The sequence below is a fragment of the Sarcophilus harrisii genome, chromosome 1, assembly GCF_902635505.1.
Source record: "Sarcophilus harrisii chromosome 1, mSarHar1.11, whole genome shotgun sequence".
Classification (NCBI taxonomy): Eukaryota; Metazoa; Chordata; class Mammalia; order Dasyuromorphia; family Dasyuridae; genus Sarcophilus; species Sarcophilus harrisii.
Genome location: NC_045426.1, coordinates 299,131,750 through 299,146,094, shown reverse-complemented (window position 1 = coordinate 299,146,094; position 14,345 = coordinate 299,131,750). Strand labels below are relative to the sequence as shown.

The window sequence follows — 14,345 nt, the reverse complement described above, 5'->3', positions numbered from 1 at the left end:
CTGACAATGTTATTCTGAATTTCTGAAAAATACTTCATTATTTAACACTTTTGTAAACACTTAGGATCATAGATTTCAAAACAAAAGAAGGCTAGAGGCCCTTCTAATTAGTTTTATTGTATCTAAGGCTATAATCACCTTATCCCTTTCTTTAGTTCATAAACAGATATTGCTGCCCCACTTTGTCAAAGATGCAAAGCAGAGGTATATAAACCTATAGTCGCAGAAACACAACCCTCCCCCAAATCCTTGTTCATACACCAACACTGACACATTTGTAGTATGCACTCAGAGATGGATACATCTCTCACAGATATGCTCACGAATCCCACACAAAGCTGGTCAGCCTATCTAGAGATGATGCATAGCACTTGCAGACAAAATACATATAAACCCCTGACACTTTTAACTTTTCCTTGAGACATCAGAAGCAGAGCTATATGGCATGGGATATGTCTTGCTCACTTTCCCTTGACCGTTCTGTTTTTGTTGCTCTTGTTCTCAGAGTTTATTTCCCAGCCCTCTTCTTGCAACCCAGCCCCCAGACCTTTCCCAAGTCACTACTGCGCATGTGCTCAACATCCCTCCCCTTCCTGGGTACCAGTCGAACGCTCCCGGACTCTGCCGGCGGAAGAGATGCAGTAGCGTCACGGGCGCCCAGCCCCTTAAAACGCCGCTGGCTGGAGCCACCTCCCTCCTTGCAGCCCGCTGGGAGGGGATGGAGTAAAGGAGACCCATCAGCCCGCGAGTGGAACCGGCAATGGAGTTAAAGCAATCCTTGTCCGCCCACCTGGAGGCTGAAAAGCCGCTGAGGCGCTATGGAGCCGTGGAGGAGACGGAGTGGAAAGCGGAGGGACTGGGGAGAAGTGAGTACTCGGGCGGGGATCGTGGAGCAGCCCTGCAACCATGCCGGTGGTTGTTTAAGCGCGGTAAAAGCTAGAAACCCTACCCAGCTGAAGAAGACGCCCCCGCAGCGGTGCTTTTAGCTAAGGGGGGCGATACGCAGCGCCGCGCGGGCTTAGGCTGCTAACAAAGGGGGACCGGCACGTCATTCCCATTGGGTTCTCAGCATATGTGTCCTCTGTTCAGGGGACTTTGTGAAGAGAACCCGGTGGGAAATGAAGAGGAAACACCAGTTTGGGGGCTCTACTTTGGGCTTTAGAAATCCTGGTCCAATTGCTTTCAGAAGGTCCTTGAAGTGGGCTCTCTTCTCCGGGAGAGATTAGAGGTGAAGGATGATTTTTCCACCCTTATGCTACGAGAGCAAGTGGACTCTATATTCCTAAAAGAGGCAATTATCAATGATCAGTTTTCTTGGTTGAGGATGCATGTGAAATTCTCAGCATTCCTTTTTTCTCTCCAGGCACACCTGCTTACTTCACCTATTCGGTGGGGAGAGGTGGCACTTGACTCAACTAAAGGTTTTGATTTGTACATGCTGTCATTGTATAACAGATGGGCTGTATTTGCTAAATCTCTAAGGTCTTCAGTGCAAAGAACATCTTTTAAAAGATGAAGGATTTTTTGAAGGATGCAACAGTTGACACTTCTGCCTCCAGAGTCCAAAGGCAGTAGAATGCTTCCTGAGGGCAACAGGGCTCCTAATTCTTCCTGCAAAAACCTAGTGAGATTCCAAGTTTCCTTCACCTTGCTTGGCTTAATGCAGCTGCTCACCAAATGTTGAGAAAAAGCCATCTCCCCTTCTCATTCAGCATGTAAATTCCTTCCTTTGCTCTTGATGACCATTTTGAGAATCAATTAAGCATATATATTTCCAAGCTCCTGGGAGTAGAAATGGGGGTTTCATAGAAAACATGAGATATTTGATTTAATTTTTATTATGGTTTTCTTGGGCAACTTCCAATCCCAATGTGTGTGCTTTTTGCATCATCTCTGTCCAGTAGCGAATTGTGTGTTTTCACGTTCTTCCTTTCTCCAATCATTGAGATTTAGAAAGTCTTCTTAGAATGGCGTAGATGTGTTCTGATTCAGGTGTATTCAGCTTGAATAGGCATTACAGGTTAATCCATGTTTCAACTGCTGGAGTGTTTTACAGTATAGCAATGGATTCTCTACTATCTTAACTCTTCTCTTCCCCCTCCCCCTCCATCTTTCCAATATTCAAATGTCAAACTCTTCCACCCACTTACTGTTTCTGCTGTGATAGTTTTGTTGCAGTATCTCTTATGGAGTCAGGACTGAATGTATCAATATTTCTTTGAACTAGATTGAAAAGACTCCCAGGGTATGTTCACTAATATCACACCAAGAGGCAGCTTTGACTGTTTCTGGAGCCTACCCTGTTATGGGCCCAATAAACAGCATTTTAGACCTGATAAACTAATGTTAATTTAGATACAACTTTTGATGGCATGTATATAAATGATCTGTCTTTTTTCTTTTGCACAGTAAAATTCTGGTGTAATACTGATCGATTGGCTATCACTCCCATCACCTTACTGTAGCCTATTCTTGCCTTGTGAACTTCTTAATCTTTTAGGTCATAGACTGTAAGCTGTTCAGAGCTTTTAAGTTAGATTCCTTTATATTTCTTTCTTGCAATAATTAAAACCTGTCCTGATGATTTTTATAACTCTGCCCACAGACTTTGATCTGTTCTTACAGCTATCTTAAAATTCAAGGTTGGGCTTTTTTTTTTTTTTTAACTCAAATTTGGAATCTTCTTAGGAAATTGATTTAAAACAAGCTTTGGAATCTTAGTTTGCTAGTTGGTAGTTGTATATTTTGGTTTCACACTTTGGCTATATAATCTATTAAAAGAGTTGTTTGAGAGAAAAATAACAATAAGAAGCTCTTTGGGGACTCCTTCACACCTTTCTATATCTACACCATCATACATAATACTTATAAAATATATTTATATACTATATTTAGTATGACGATTGTTACTATTGGTTTCCAAAAATAAAAATACTAAGCTGATCTAAGGATTTGACATTTGATGTTGAGGTACTTTTTTTATTTGCATAATGTGATGTAGACCCAAGATAGTGATTTATTTACATTTTAACAGGAGGAGAAACTCTCTATTGATGGAATTCTCTACATTTTAAAAATTATTAACACTAAGCATGTGCTTAATTACAAGGTAACATAAAAGAGAGAATTTTTTTGTGAGGGCTGATTTTTTGTGTGAGGTAGTATTGTATAAAATTCTCTTTTTGAATATCTTTAGCAAAGAAAATAATAATAACAATGAAGAACTAAATATCTAATTGAACAGAGCAGAATAGTATTTGAGAATTTTAAACCAGATTTTCATGTTATAGCTTTGATATATTTCAGTTTCTTCTATATAAGTGTAATAATAGTTCTACTTTCCTTATAGAAAATTGCTTTGAATCCATAGAAAGAGTTTCATGGGGAATTTTTTTTTTAATCTTGACCTTTTCCTCTATAATTGAGACCCATCTTGGATTTAAATTGGGCTTTTAAGGGTGGGTAGGATTTAGATAAAAGAAGAGGAGAGGGAAGGGCTTTCCAGGAGGGTGGAAAAGCATCAGAGAAAGCATGGAGGTGGGAAAGAGCATGCTGTGTGCAAGGGACAAGAATAATGTAGAAGGCTCATGTAACAAATTTCCCTACAAGCAAGGGAGAATATGATTCCTGTTTAAAGACCCAAGTTTATGGAATGACTAATAAGTTGCTGACACCAGTCAAGCAAACACATCTAGATTCAACCTGCACAACATTTCAGATTTATCAAAATAGTGAAGATGGAAAGAACTTAATATATATCCAGAGCTTTTAAAAATAGATTTTCTATGAAGCTTTGGTTTGGTTTGGTTACTCTTAGGTGTGTGAGGCAAATGTGTCACAAGCTTAAGAGGGTTAGTTAAGGCTTTGAACCATTCACCTTGGTGATTTAATGAAAAGAATGCCAGATTTCCAGAGGACCTGAGTTCTTACTAGTAGTATTCTAATAAATGTTAAACCATGGACTGTCTAGGGAAGAAATTGTACCTGACACACTTTTAAGCTTAATGACAATTACAAACACTTTCACCACCATTTTCTTAAGTGCAGACAATCAACAAATACACCCTCATCTGTAGCCTTTGCTGATTTCTGAGATGTAAATGCCCACACTGAAAATTTAATAATCTACTTGGGGATGGTTTGAGCTGACTCTAGTTTATGCTTGATTCTTACCAACAATGTGATTTTAGGCATATCATTTCATCTCCTAGACCTCAATTCTTCATGTGTAAAATGAAAGGGTTGAATTTGATGGGGGGGGGGGGGTTAGGCCCCTTTTAAGGTTTAAAATTTCTGATCCTAAATAGATAGGATATAAAGATACAGGATAAGATATAAAGAATGAGGCAAGGCTAGAGAGACAGTGTGGAATATTTACTAGAAGATAAAGGGAAGAACTTATCTATAAAAACTTGATTCTAATCGCTGCACCATCACTGGAATGGCAACCTACATTATTGTGGGGCAATTGTAGAGTTATGAAGAAGATGAATGTATACTAAATGTTTTATTTTTGGTTTTTTGTATCTCTAGCATCCAGCACAGTGTCTTGCATGTAGCAGAATGTTTGCTGAATTAGAAAGCACTTAAAATAAATACACCATTATTTACTTCTTTATATGACTATTCATAATTTTAAACAGTAAATCTAATAAATAGGGAGGCATTTTAATCTTTAACCGGAATATTTAGTGATTTTAGGGTTTTATTCTCATTCATTAACTGATAGAGAAAAACAGCTACTTGCTGTTGCTCCTGATCTCCAAACATGATTTGCAAAGGACTATAATAGTGAGCATTTATAGAGCATTTCAGGGGCAATTAGGTAGTGCAGTGAATACAGTCTCTTGGAATTGGAAACAGAAAGACTCATCTTCTTGAGTTCAAATATGACCTTAGACACTCACTATCTGTATGACACTGGGCAAATCACTTAATTAACCTTGTTTGCCTCAGTTCCTCACCCGTAAAATGAGCTGGAGAAGGAAATGGCAAACTATTCTGGTATCTTTGCTGAGAAAACCCCAATTGGGGTCACAAAGAGTTAGACACAACTGAATTACAAAATAGAGCTCTTCATTCAGGCAGTGAATTATTATTATTAAGTATCAAATATTAAGAATTATTAAGTATCTACTATATTCCATGCACTTGCTAAGCATTGGGGATACCAAAAAAGGCAAAAGACAGTTCCTGTCCACAAGGAGATCATAGTCTAATGGGGAAGGCAACCTGCAAACAGGATATAGAGAAGAGAATCCTCTGAGATGTAGGAGAACAAGGGAAGACTTCTAGATGAAGGTGGATCTTAAAGATTTATATTTTAAAATATTTCCAAAATACTATGTGTAAGTTATTACATTTAATCTTCATAATAACCCTGTATGGTAAGGATTATTTTTTAAAATTTTTATTTAATTTTTTTCAATTACATGTGAAAACAATTTTAATCTTTTTTTCCCAAATCTTGAACTCCAAATTCTCTCTCTTCTCTTCCCTCTTTGAGCAGGCAAGCAATTTAGCAAAGGTTATACATGTGGAGTCATGCAAAATACATTTTTATGTGTTTATTCTGTGAAAGAAAGTTGATAAAAAGAATTCCAAGAAAAATAAAGTAGAGGAAAAAGTATCACTGATCTGCATTTATCCTCTGCCCATTCTTTCTCTGGAGATAAACACCACCTGTCATCACAAATGGTAAAAGACTATTATTATCCTGTTTTATAGGTGAGGAAACCGAGACTAAGAAAAAAATAAATGCCTTGCTCAGAGTGACACAGCCTAATAAGTGTCTTAGGCTGAATTTGAACTCTGGTATTCCTGACTTCATGCTCAGTATTTTACCGACTACATTACCTTGGTTCCTGAACAAGGAAGAATTTTTATTGCCCCAGAGTATGCAGTTGTTTGTTCTGACTTTTCCTCTTTGCTGGATGAAATCCATGTCTGTTGGTTCTCATGTCACAGAAAACATCTGTCTTTTTCACTCAGGTATACTGTCTGCTGATAGAACAGGTCTGACAGATTGGAGCTTGGCACAGATAGGGAACTTTTTTTTTATTTATCTTGTCCAAAACACTGTTCCAAAAGGGCCCAAAAGGTTTTTGACTAATTTATTGAGTCACACAAAGAAGTAGATAATAGTAGTCTCAGTGCAAGAAAGATCATAGGAAGCCAAAGAAGAGGAAGATCAATTCAATTCAATAAATATATTAAGTACTGACTATGTGCAAGAATGTCCAACTTATATTCTCCCATCTCCACTCAGATTATACCTTTTTTTGCAGAGTTCAACTGGGGCACCAAGGCACCCAAACCTAAGAATATGTGCTTTAGGGAATTCCAGGTAGCTTGGTTATTCCAGGGAGTAAATTACTTTTGGACATGTTTCCCCTATATTGAGGGGAAATGGGACGAGCAAGAAATCATAAGGTAGAGATAGAAAGTGGCATGTGCCAGGATCGAAAATAGCATGTGCCAGGTGGGTCAAACTATTGATGTCATCTCAACGATCTCCCTGAAGAATCAAATGGAGACAGCTTAGAACCCTGCACCCAAGAGCTCTATGAATAGAAATACTCCTTAAACACTAATCCTGCTTTGAGTCTAGTTCCTGTAACCATCATAGATAGAGGGGTGTAATTCTTATGGAGAAGAAACTGACATTCCTGTAATCACAAACTGCAGACCCTATGTCAACAATGAACCAGTAAACCAAAGAATCCAGGAATAGCACAGTTCCTCAGATTATTGGCCCTGTCCTGCCCACCTTGGTGTAGGGGAGCAATCCTTGTTGCTCCTAGCATGTTCCTAGCAAATTCCTCTGCAGGTATAATAGCCGACCTCTTCAGAAGCCATAGCTACTGAGATCTAGAAAAGAAAGTTCTTAATACCAGAGTCCTTGGCATTGTCTAATGGTTTAACATCACAGGGGATATAAATGGCATTAAATAAGATGCATTACCATCTGCTTTGCCACTATACTCTGAGGATCACTGGACCTTTCCATCTGACTTGCAACTGATCCTATATATGTTGTCTCCCATTATAATGTGATATTCCTTGCAAGCAGGAATTATTTTTTCTAATCTTAAAGCATTATATAAATATTAGCTATTATTATTTTTTTTATTTGCATTCCCAGGACTTAGCACACTATTTTGTTTTGGGGTTTTTTCTCAATAGTAATTTATATTTCCAGTTAACTTGTACAGATAATTTTCAACATTTATTTTTATAATATTTTGAGTTCCAAATTATTTCCCCTTTCCTTCTTTACTTTCAACATGCCCAAAACAGCAAGCAATCTGACATAGATTATACGTGTACAATCATTTTAAATGTATTTCCATAATAGTCATGTTGTGAAAGAAAAATCAGAACAAAAAGAAAAAAAAACCACAAGAAAGAAAAAGCAAACAAAAAAAGGTGACAATAATAAGCTTTTGTCCTCAATCAGTCTCCATAATTCTCCCTCTGAATGTAGATGGCAATTTTCCATCCCAAGCCTGTGGAATTGTCCTGGATCATTATTATATTGCTGAGAAGAGCTAAGTCTTTCATTAATTGATCATCACATAATCTTGCTGTTACTATGTATAATGTTTTCTTGGTTCTGCTCACTTCATTTAGTATCAGTTAATGGAAGTCTTTCCAGGATTTTGTGAAATCAGACTGCTCATTACTTCTTATAGAACAATAATATTCCATTATATTCATATGCCATAACTTTTTCAGCCATTCCCCAACTGATAGGCGTCCCCTCAATTTCCAGTTCCTTGTCACCACAAAAAGAACTGCTACAAACATTTTTGCACATATGGGTCCTTTCCCCTCTTTTATGATTTCTTTGGGATACAGACCCAGTACTGGCACTGCTGCATCAAAGGGTATACAGTTTTATAGCCTTTTGGGCCCAGTTCTAAATTGTAGCACAGTGTTTTGCAAATAGTAAATGCTTACTGCTTTTTCATTTACTCTTTCAATTCATAAAATATGAATATGAATTTGCAAAGTTAGTTTCCTCACTTGATTCTTATGGATGAATATTATTGTCTGATTTATTAATCCTTTTGCCCATTCTATCTGGTCCCTAATAAACCTGAGATCTTCACTTGTCTAACTAGAGTTAAATTGATGTAGATGGGGGTAGGAGAAAAAAAGCATCAGAATAAATCTAGCTAAAAGTAAGGAAAGAAACAGACATTTATTAAATGCCTACAATATTCCAGTTACTGTGTTAAGCACTTAACAAATGTTTTCTCATCAGGCTGAATTCAGAAAAGCCTGGAAAAACTTATATGAACTGATACTAAATGAAGAGAGAAGAACCAACAAAACAGATAATATTAGCATGTGGATTTGCAGATCAATATATGATACAAACAGAGCAAAACATGGAACCAAAGAGTCTTCTCCGATAAATTACTGACCATGAATTGTCAGAATCATACAAGATATAATAGTGATAACTTCATGACTCTCTGATGTTTTAGGCACTAATTTAGGCACAACAAATTAGGCACTAAAGAAGGAGAGCTTTGCTCACCAAAAGTGTTTGTTACTACCGTGGAGGATGTCTAGTGCAAAGTCCGAATATAAGAGGGATTTCTTAGATATGGGGAAGTCTTTTGAGTACTCCTGTTTTCAAAAGACATTATGCTAAACCATCAAACCTAGAACCCTGCAAATCTTTATTAATGAAATCCATAATCCTTCAAAATATTTAGGCTAATTATTTGGGAAAACCCATAAAGGTAGAGCCATCAGTACATATGGGCATCATATGGGCACTGCAGATGGACTTAGTCTGGTATTGAATAGGAGGAAAATGGAATGGAATGACTTAGGGAAATTGCCTTGTGTTTTTTGTTCATGATCCTAAATACTTTACTGAGAAAAAGATTCATATTTTAATAGCAATATTTTTCTAATGACACTGTATGACTACATGGGCTACCTAAGTCTCTGAAGAAATAAAATTGAGAGTTACCTGAAAGTCACTGGAGAGGCACATGATAGGAGTGCATAAAATGCAACATATTCCTGACAAAGAATTGTGTGGGAAAAATCATAGAAAGGACAGTCACATATGATTCAACGCTTAGCATAATGCCTGACATAGTAGGTATTTAATAAATGTTAATTGATTGACTGGAAAAGCAGATGGGCCAGTCAAGTAGCAAGAGTAAAGAATAACTGATAGCTACTATGTCCGTTGGCACCTATACAATTTCATGAGATCTAAATAAAGAACCTTAAATGATGGGTTGACCTTACATGATGGAAGATTTTTAGAAGATATAGAAACAATCCCACAAGAACAGAAAATATGGGAGAATAGCATACTATAGGAGGGAATGCCCCACATTGATGAAATTAATGATTTATTAAAATATGGAAAAGAAGGATAAGCAAAGTGACATAGAAGGGTTCAGAAGAGGAACAAATAACTATCGTGTTTCAATATAGGGAAAGTGTATCTGATGAGGCAACATTTGAGTTAAACCTTGAGAGGTTTATCATAGGAGGTTTTGGGTAGTTGGAGATGGCAGAGAAGGCATTCCAAACATGATTAACGACATATCAAAGACATAATTTCAGCAAAAGCTGGAAAATAGACAAGTAGACTGTATACTCAGAAGATAAAGTCAGCTGATTAGAACACAGAGTAAATGATGAGGAATAATATAAGACAGAAAATATAAATCTGATTCAAATTGTCCAAAAGGCTTTGATTGACAACATAAGAAATTTAGGCTTTATTAAATAAATAAAAAGTAGGCACTGAAGATTTTTGAGTGAAGGAATAGCATGATCAGAAGTGTGTTTTGGGAAGATTCGTTTAGAAATGATATGTAGGATGAACATCATGTCTTCCATGAAGCTGTTTGTTAAGTCGCATATTTTGTTTTGCATTCATTTTTTAATGCATCATAGCTTGCTACTATATTATGAGCTCTAGGAGGGCAGGGAACATGAAATAAAGATTGCCTGACACAGTGTTAAGCATATTCAATATATGCTTAAATAAATATTTGTCTGAATAATTGAATGAATAAAAAGAGAGGAGAAAATGAACAGTCCAGGTAAGACCCTCAGGTGAGTGGCACCTATGAGAACAAAAATGAAGATAACAGTTTTGTGAAACTATACTTTTTATTCAATCATATAACTGATCAAACAACAAGTATATATTGAGTGCCTACTATGTATTTACTATTTTTAGGAATTGTGGAGAAACCAAAATAAATATAATTATCAAAATGCAAAATGACTTCTTATTTGAGCTTTTGTAGGCTCTAGACCTTGATTTTAGTCTATGAAACATAACTGCAGCCTTACCTTCTTGTTTGGGATCTTTGGGATACTGTCCCTGCTCTTCTTCCTTAGCTGAAAGGTTCTGCAGATACAGAGTTATAGAGTTGCCAGCCTACATCTGTCTTGCTATCCTTATAAGTTGAATCCTGCTCTGGCTCTGTGGTTACCAGCCTATCCCTCTTCTGAACTTTTCCCCCTGATCATTTGCTTGTGAGATGATCATGATCATAATCTTGGATTGGGAAAAAAAATGACCCACTGTGGTTTCTCCTTAGATTTCCTGATTACTACTTGGTCTCATCAATTTAGCACTCTTCATACATCTTTGCTGGAATATCTGTGGGAGAAAGCTGGACTGACTATACGGCATTCTCCTACTCTTTCTTTTTTGCTGTTAACATTCTATTCAAATAAGCATTTTTTTTTTTTAGTGATTGAAGCTTAAAGTAAAATGAAGGGCTAGGATAGTGGCAGTGGGATTGAGGTTTTAGAAAAAGAATTACCATTTTAGTTACATAAAGATTAAATATAGAAATATTCAGGTTAAGGGATAGCTTTTCAAGCAAGAGATTACTATTGTCCCTTATATGAGGCTGTAAACCATAGAGTTACAATTAAAAAGGTTTTCACTGATCATCTAGACTAACATCTTAATTTTATTTTTTAAAATAATAGTTTTTTATTTTCAAAATATATGCAAAGATAGTTTTCAGGATTCACCCCTGAAAAACTATGTGTTCCAATTTTTTTTTTTCTCCCTTCCTTCTTCCCACTCCCTATTCTGGATGGCAAGCAATTCAATATATGAAAAATATGTGCATTTCCTCCATATATATCTTCACAATCATGCACAAGAAAAATCAAAACAAAAAGGAAAAAAATAAGAAAACAAAATGCAAACAACAATAGAAAAGTGAAAATAACTCAGTCCCCACAGTCTTCTCACCAGGTTCAGATGACTCCATCACAAGACCATTGGAACTGGCTTAAATCACCTTGCTGTTGAAAAGAGCCAGGTCCATCAGAATTGATCATTGTATAAGCTTGTTGTTCCTGTGTACAATGTTCTTTTGATTGACTCATTTCATTTAGCATCAGTTCATACAAGTCTCTCCAGGCCTTTCTGAAATCATCCTAATCATTTCTTTTTTTATTATTTCATGTATAATATTTTCATTTATTTTTTTAATTAAAGCTTTTTATTTTCAAAATATACATGGATAATTTTCAACATTCACCTCTACAAAATCCTATGTTCTAAATTTTTCTTCTCCTTCCCCTACTTTCTCCCCCAGTCAGCAAGTGATCCAATATATGTTAAACATAAACTCTATACATATTTCCACAAATATTACTGTACAAGTAAAAAAAAATTCCCAAAAAGGGAAAAAATGAGAAAGAAAACAAAATGCAAGCAAACAACAAAAAGATTGAAAATATTATGTTGTGGTCCACATTCAGTTCCCATTGTATTCTCTCTGGGTGCAGATAGCTTTCTTCATCACAAGACCATTGGAATTGGTCTGAATCATCTCATTGTTGACAAAAGCCATGTCCATCAGAATTGATCATCATATAATCTTGCTGTTGCCATGTACAACGATCTCCTGGTTCTGCTCATTTCACTTAGTATCAGTTCATATAAGTCTCTCCAGGCTTCTCTGAAATCATCCTACTGATCATTTCTTATAGAACAATAATATTCCATAATATTCATATACCATAACTTGTTCAGCCATTCTTCAACTGATGGGCATCCACTCAATTTCCAATTTCTTGCCACTACAAAAAGGGTTGTTAATTTTTTTTTGCATTTTTATACATATTTTTACACATGTAGTTCCCTTTCCCTACTTTATGATCTGTTTAGGATACAGGTCCAGTAGAAACACTGCTGGATCAAAGGATATTCACAGTTTGATAACCTTTTGGGCATAGTTGCAAATTGCTTAGAGGGACTGGATCCATCATTCTCTTAATTGATGAACATCTACTCAGTTTCCAGTTTCCTTGTCACTACTAAAAGGGCTGCTATAACATTTTTGCATATGAATCCTTTCCTTATTTTTATGTTCTCTTGTAACACCAATTTTAAAGATCATAGGAGCACAGCATTACAGATACAGAGCTGGAAGGGACCTTAGAGGTCCTTGAATCCAACTCCTGCATTTTAGAAATGAGAAAACTAAGGGACAGAAGGATTAAGATTTACTTGTAATACACAGTTGGAATGCATCTAAAGTAGGCTTCTAATTCAGGTCTTCTGCTTTAGCATTCTTTAAGCTTTGTCATCCAGATTGAGAGAGACTAAGTGCTTTTCTCAAGATAACAAGATTTTTTAAAAATATTTTTAATATTTAAGGAAATTGGCATCTCCCCATCCTACATTGGCTTTAAATAAATATTGGTACCTCAGATGTGTAATAAAGGCCAAGGAGCACAGGACAAATCAAGTAGAATTATATAAACATACAGCTATGTAGCACAAGTATGGGAATTTGCTGTTTAGGTCCATTTGGATTCCTAAAAATTCTAAATTGGAAAGTTGCAAAATGTTTTGCTATTTATAGCTCACTTTCTCTTTAAGTCCTTCTAAAATAACTAAGGAATCAGTACAAATTTGAAATGATAACAAAAAAAATTCCAGGAATTTTTTCCTATCAGAAACTCAAATCAGGATGGCTTTTTGACCCCTTACAACCCCTAAAAAGAAATCTTTCCAACATCTTGATTAAAAGCCAACAAAAAAGTTCAGATGGAAAATAGCATTTGCAAATGCCCAGTAGGATGAACTTTGAAAAGGTGAAATCAAGTTTTGGTGGGTTAAACTGATGGGTCAATAGTTAATTCATAAAAGTATATGATACTAAAAAAAAATCAATCAAAGCATCCACATCAGAGTTTCCATTGATGTGGTATAGACAAACATGTGCCTGATTCTGGGGCCAGATCAGCATCCTTGTTCTCTTGATCTCTCAGGTGAATTTAGAGCTTTTCATTCAAATGTGTTTATAATACGCTATATAAATACTCCTCTCTACTTAATGTATATAATCTCCCAAAGTCAATCAAAATCTCACTTGAGTTAGACATAGAATAGAGAAAAACAGCTAATGTTATTTATTGATGATGATGATGATGATGATGATGAATTTTCTGAATCCTGCTGCCATTGAACATTTCCACAAAACTCTTTGTAATTGGAGTTTCCTCTTGGCAATACTTGGGTTGGTAATTGGAAACTCATTGCTCTTTTTGGTTCTGATTCTTTTTTTAAAAGTTTTATTTTTAAATAATTCTAACTTTTTATTGACAGTACATATACATGGGTAATTTTTTACAACATTATCCCTTGCATTTACTTCCGTTCCAATTTTTCCCTTCCCTCCCTCCACCCACTCCCCTAGATGGTCTATACATGTTAAATATATCACAGTATATCCTAGATACAATATATGTGTGCAGAACTGAACAGTTCTCTTGTTGCACAGGGAGAATTGGATTCCCATTTTTCTTCTAGCTCTCTTGTGAGAGCCTTTTTAATTTTTTCTATGAGAGTCTTGTGTGTTGAGGACCAGATCATATCCCCTTTTGGGGATTCATCTGGAGACAGTTTGCTTTTAGTCTCCTTAGGGTTTAAGGTCTGCTCTCTATACATATAGAAGCTATCAATGGTAAGAGTCTGTTTAAATTTTTTGCTCATTTTGTCAGAGAAGAATCAAAGAAGACAAACTAGCAAAAAAAAAAAAAAAAAAGCAAATGCAGTCTTTTTTTGTGGGGGAGGGACTGGATGGTATTACTGAGCTCAGACTGCGAGGGGCAGCAGCGAGGCACTAGCAGGACAGCAATGGCTGCACTGCGTCTATGCTCTGAGCATGCTGAGACACCTCGGGTGGGTGTGGCCATTTTACGAGAGACCCTAGCTTTTCGAAGTTATAGTCTTTACCCCCTGTGATTTTAGCTTCTCTGATGATCTACTGGCTTGCTACCAGGGCAAAGTAGCCACATTGGTAAAGTTCATTCCA

General features: G+C 36.3%; 1 protein-coding gene across 1 annotated transcript in view; it reads left to right on the top strand.

The window, feature by feature from the left end:
- The first annotated feature begins 580 nt into the window (after positions 1-580).
- The window catches only part of BMERB1 (bMERB domain containing 1), a 130,471-nt gene continuing 116,706 nt past the window's right edge, over positions 581-14,345 (top strand). The window contains exon 1 of the mRNA XM_003761677.2: positions 581-866. Within this exon, the coding sequence (XP_003761725.1) occupies positions 761-866 (106 nt within the window). The 5' untranslated portion in view covers positions 581-760. The remainder of the gene's footprint in view (positions 867-14,345) is intronic.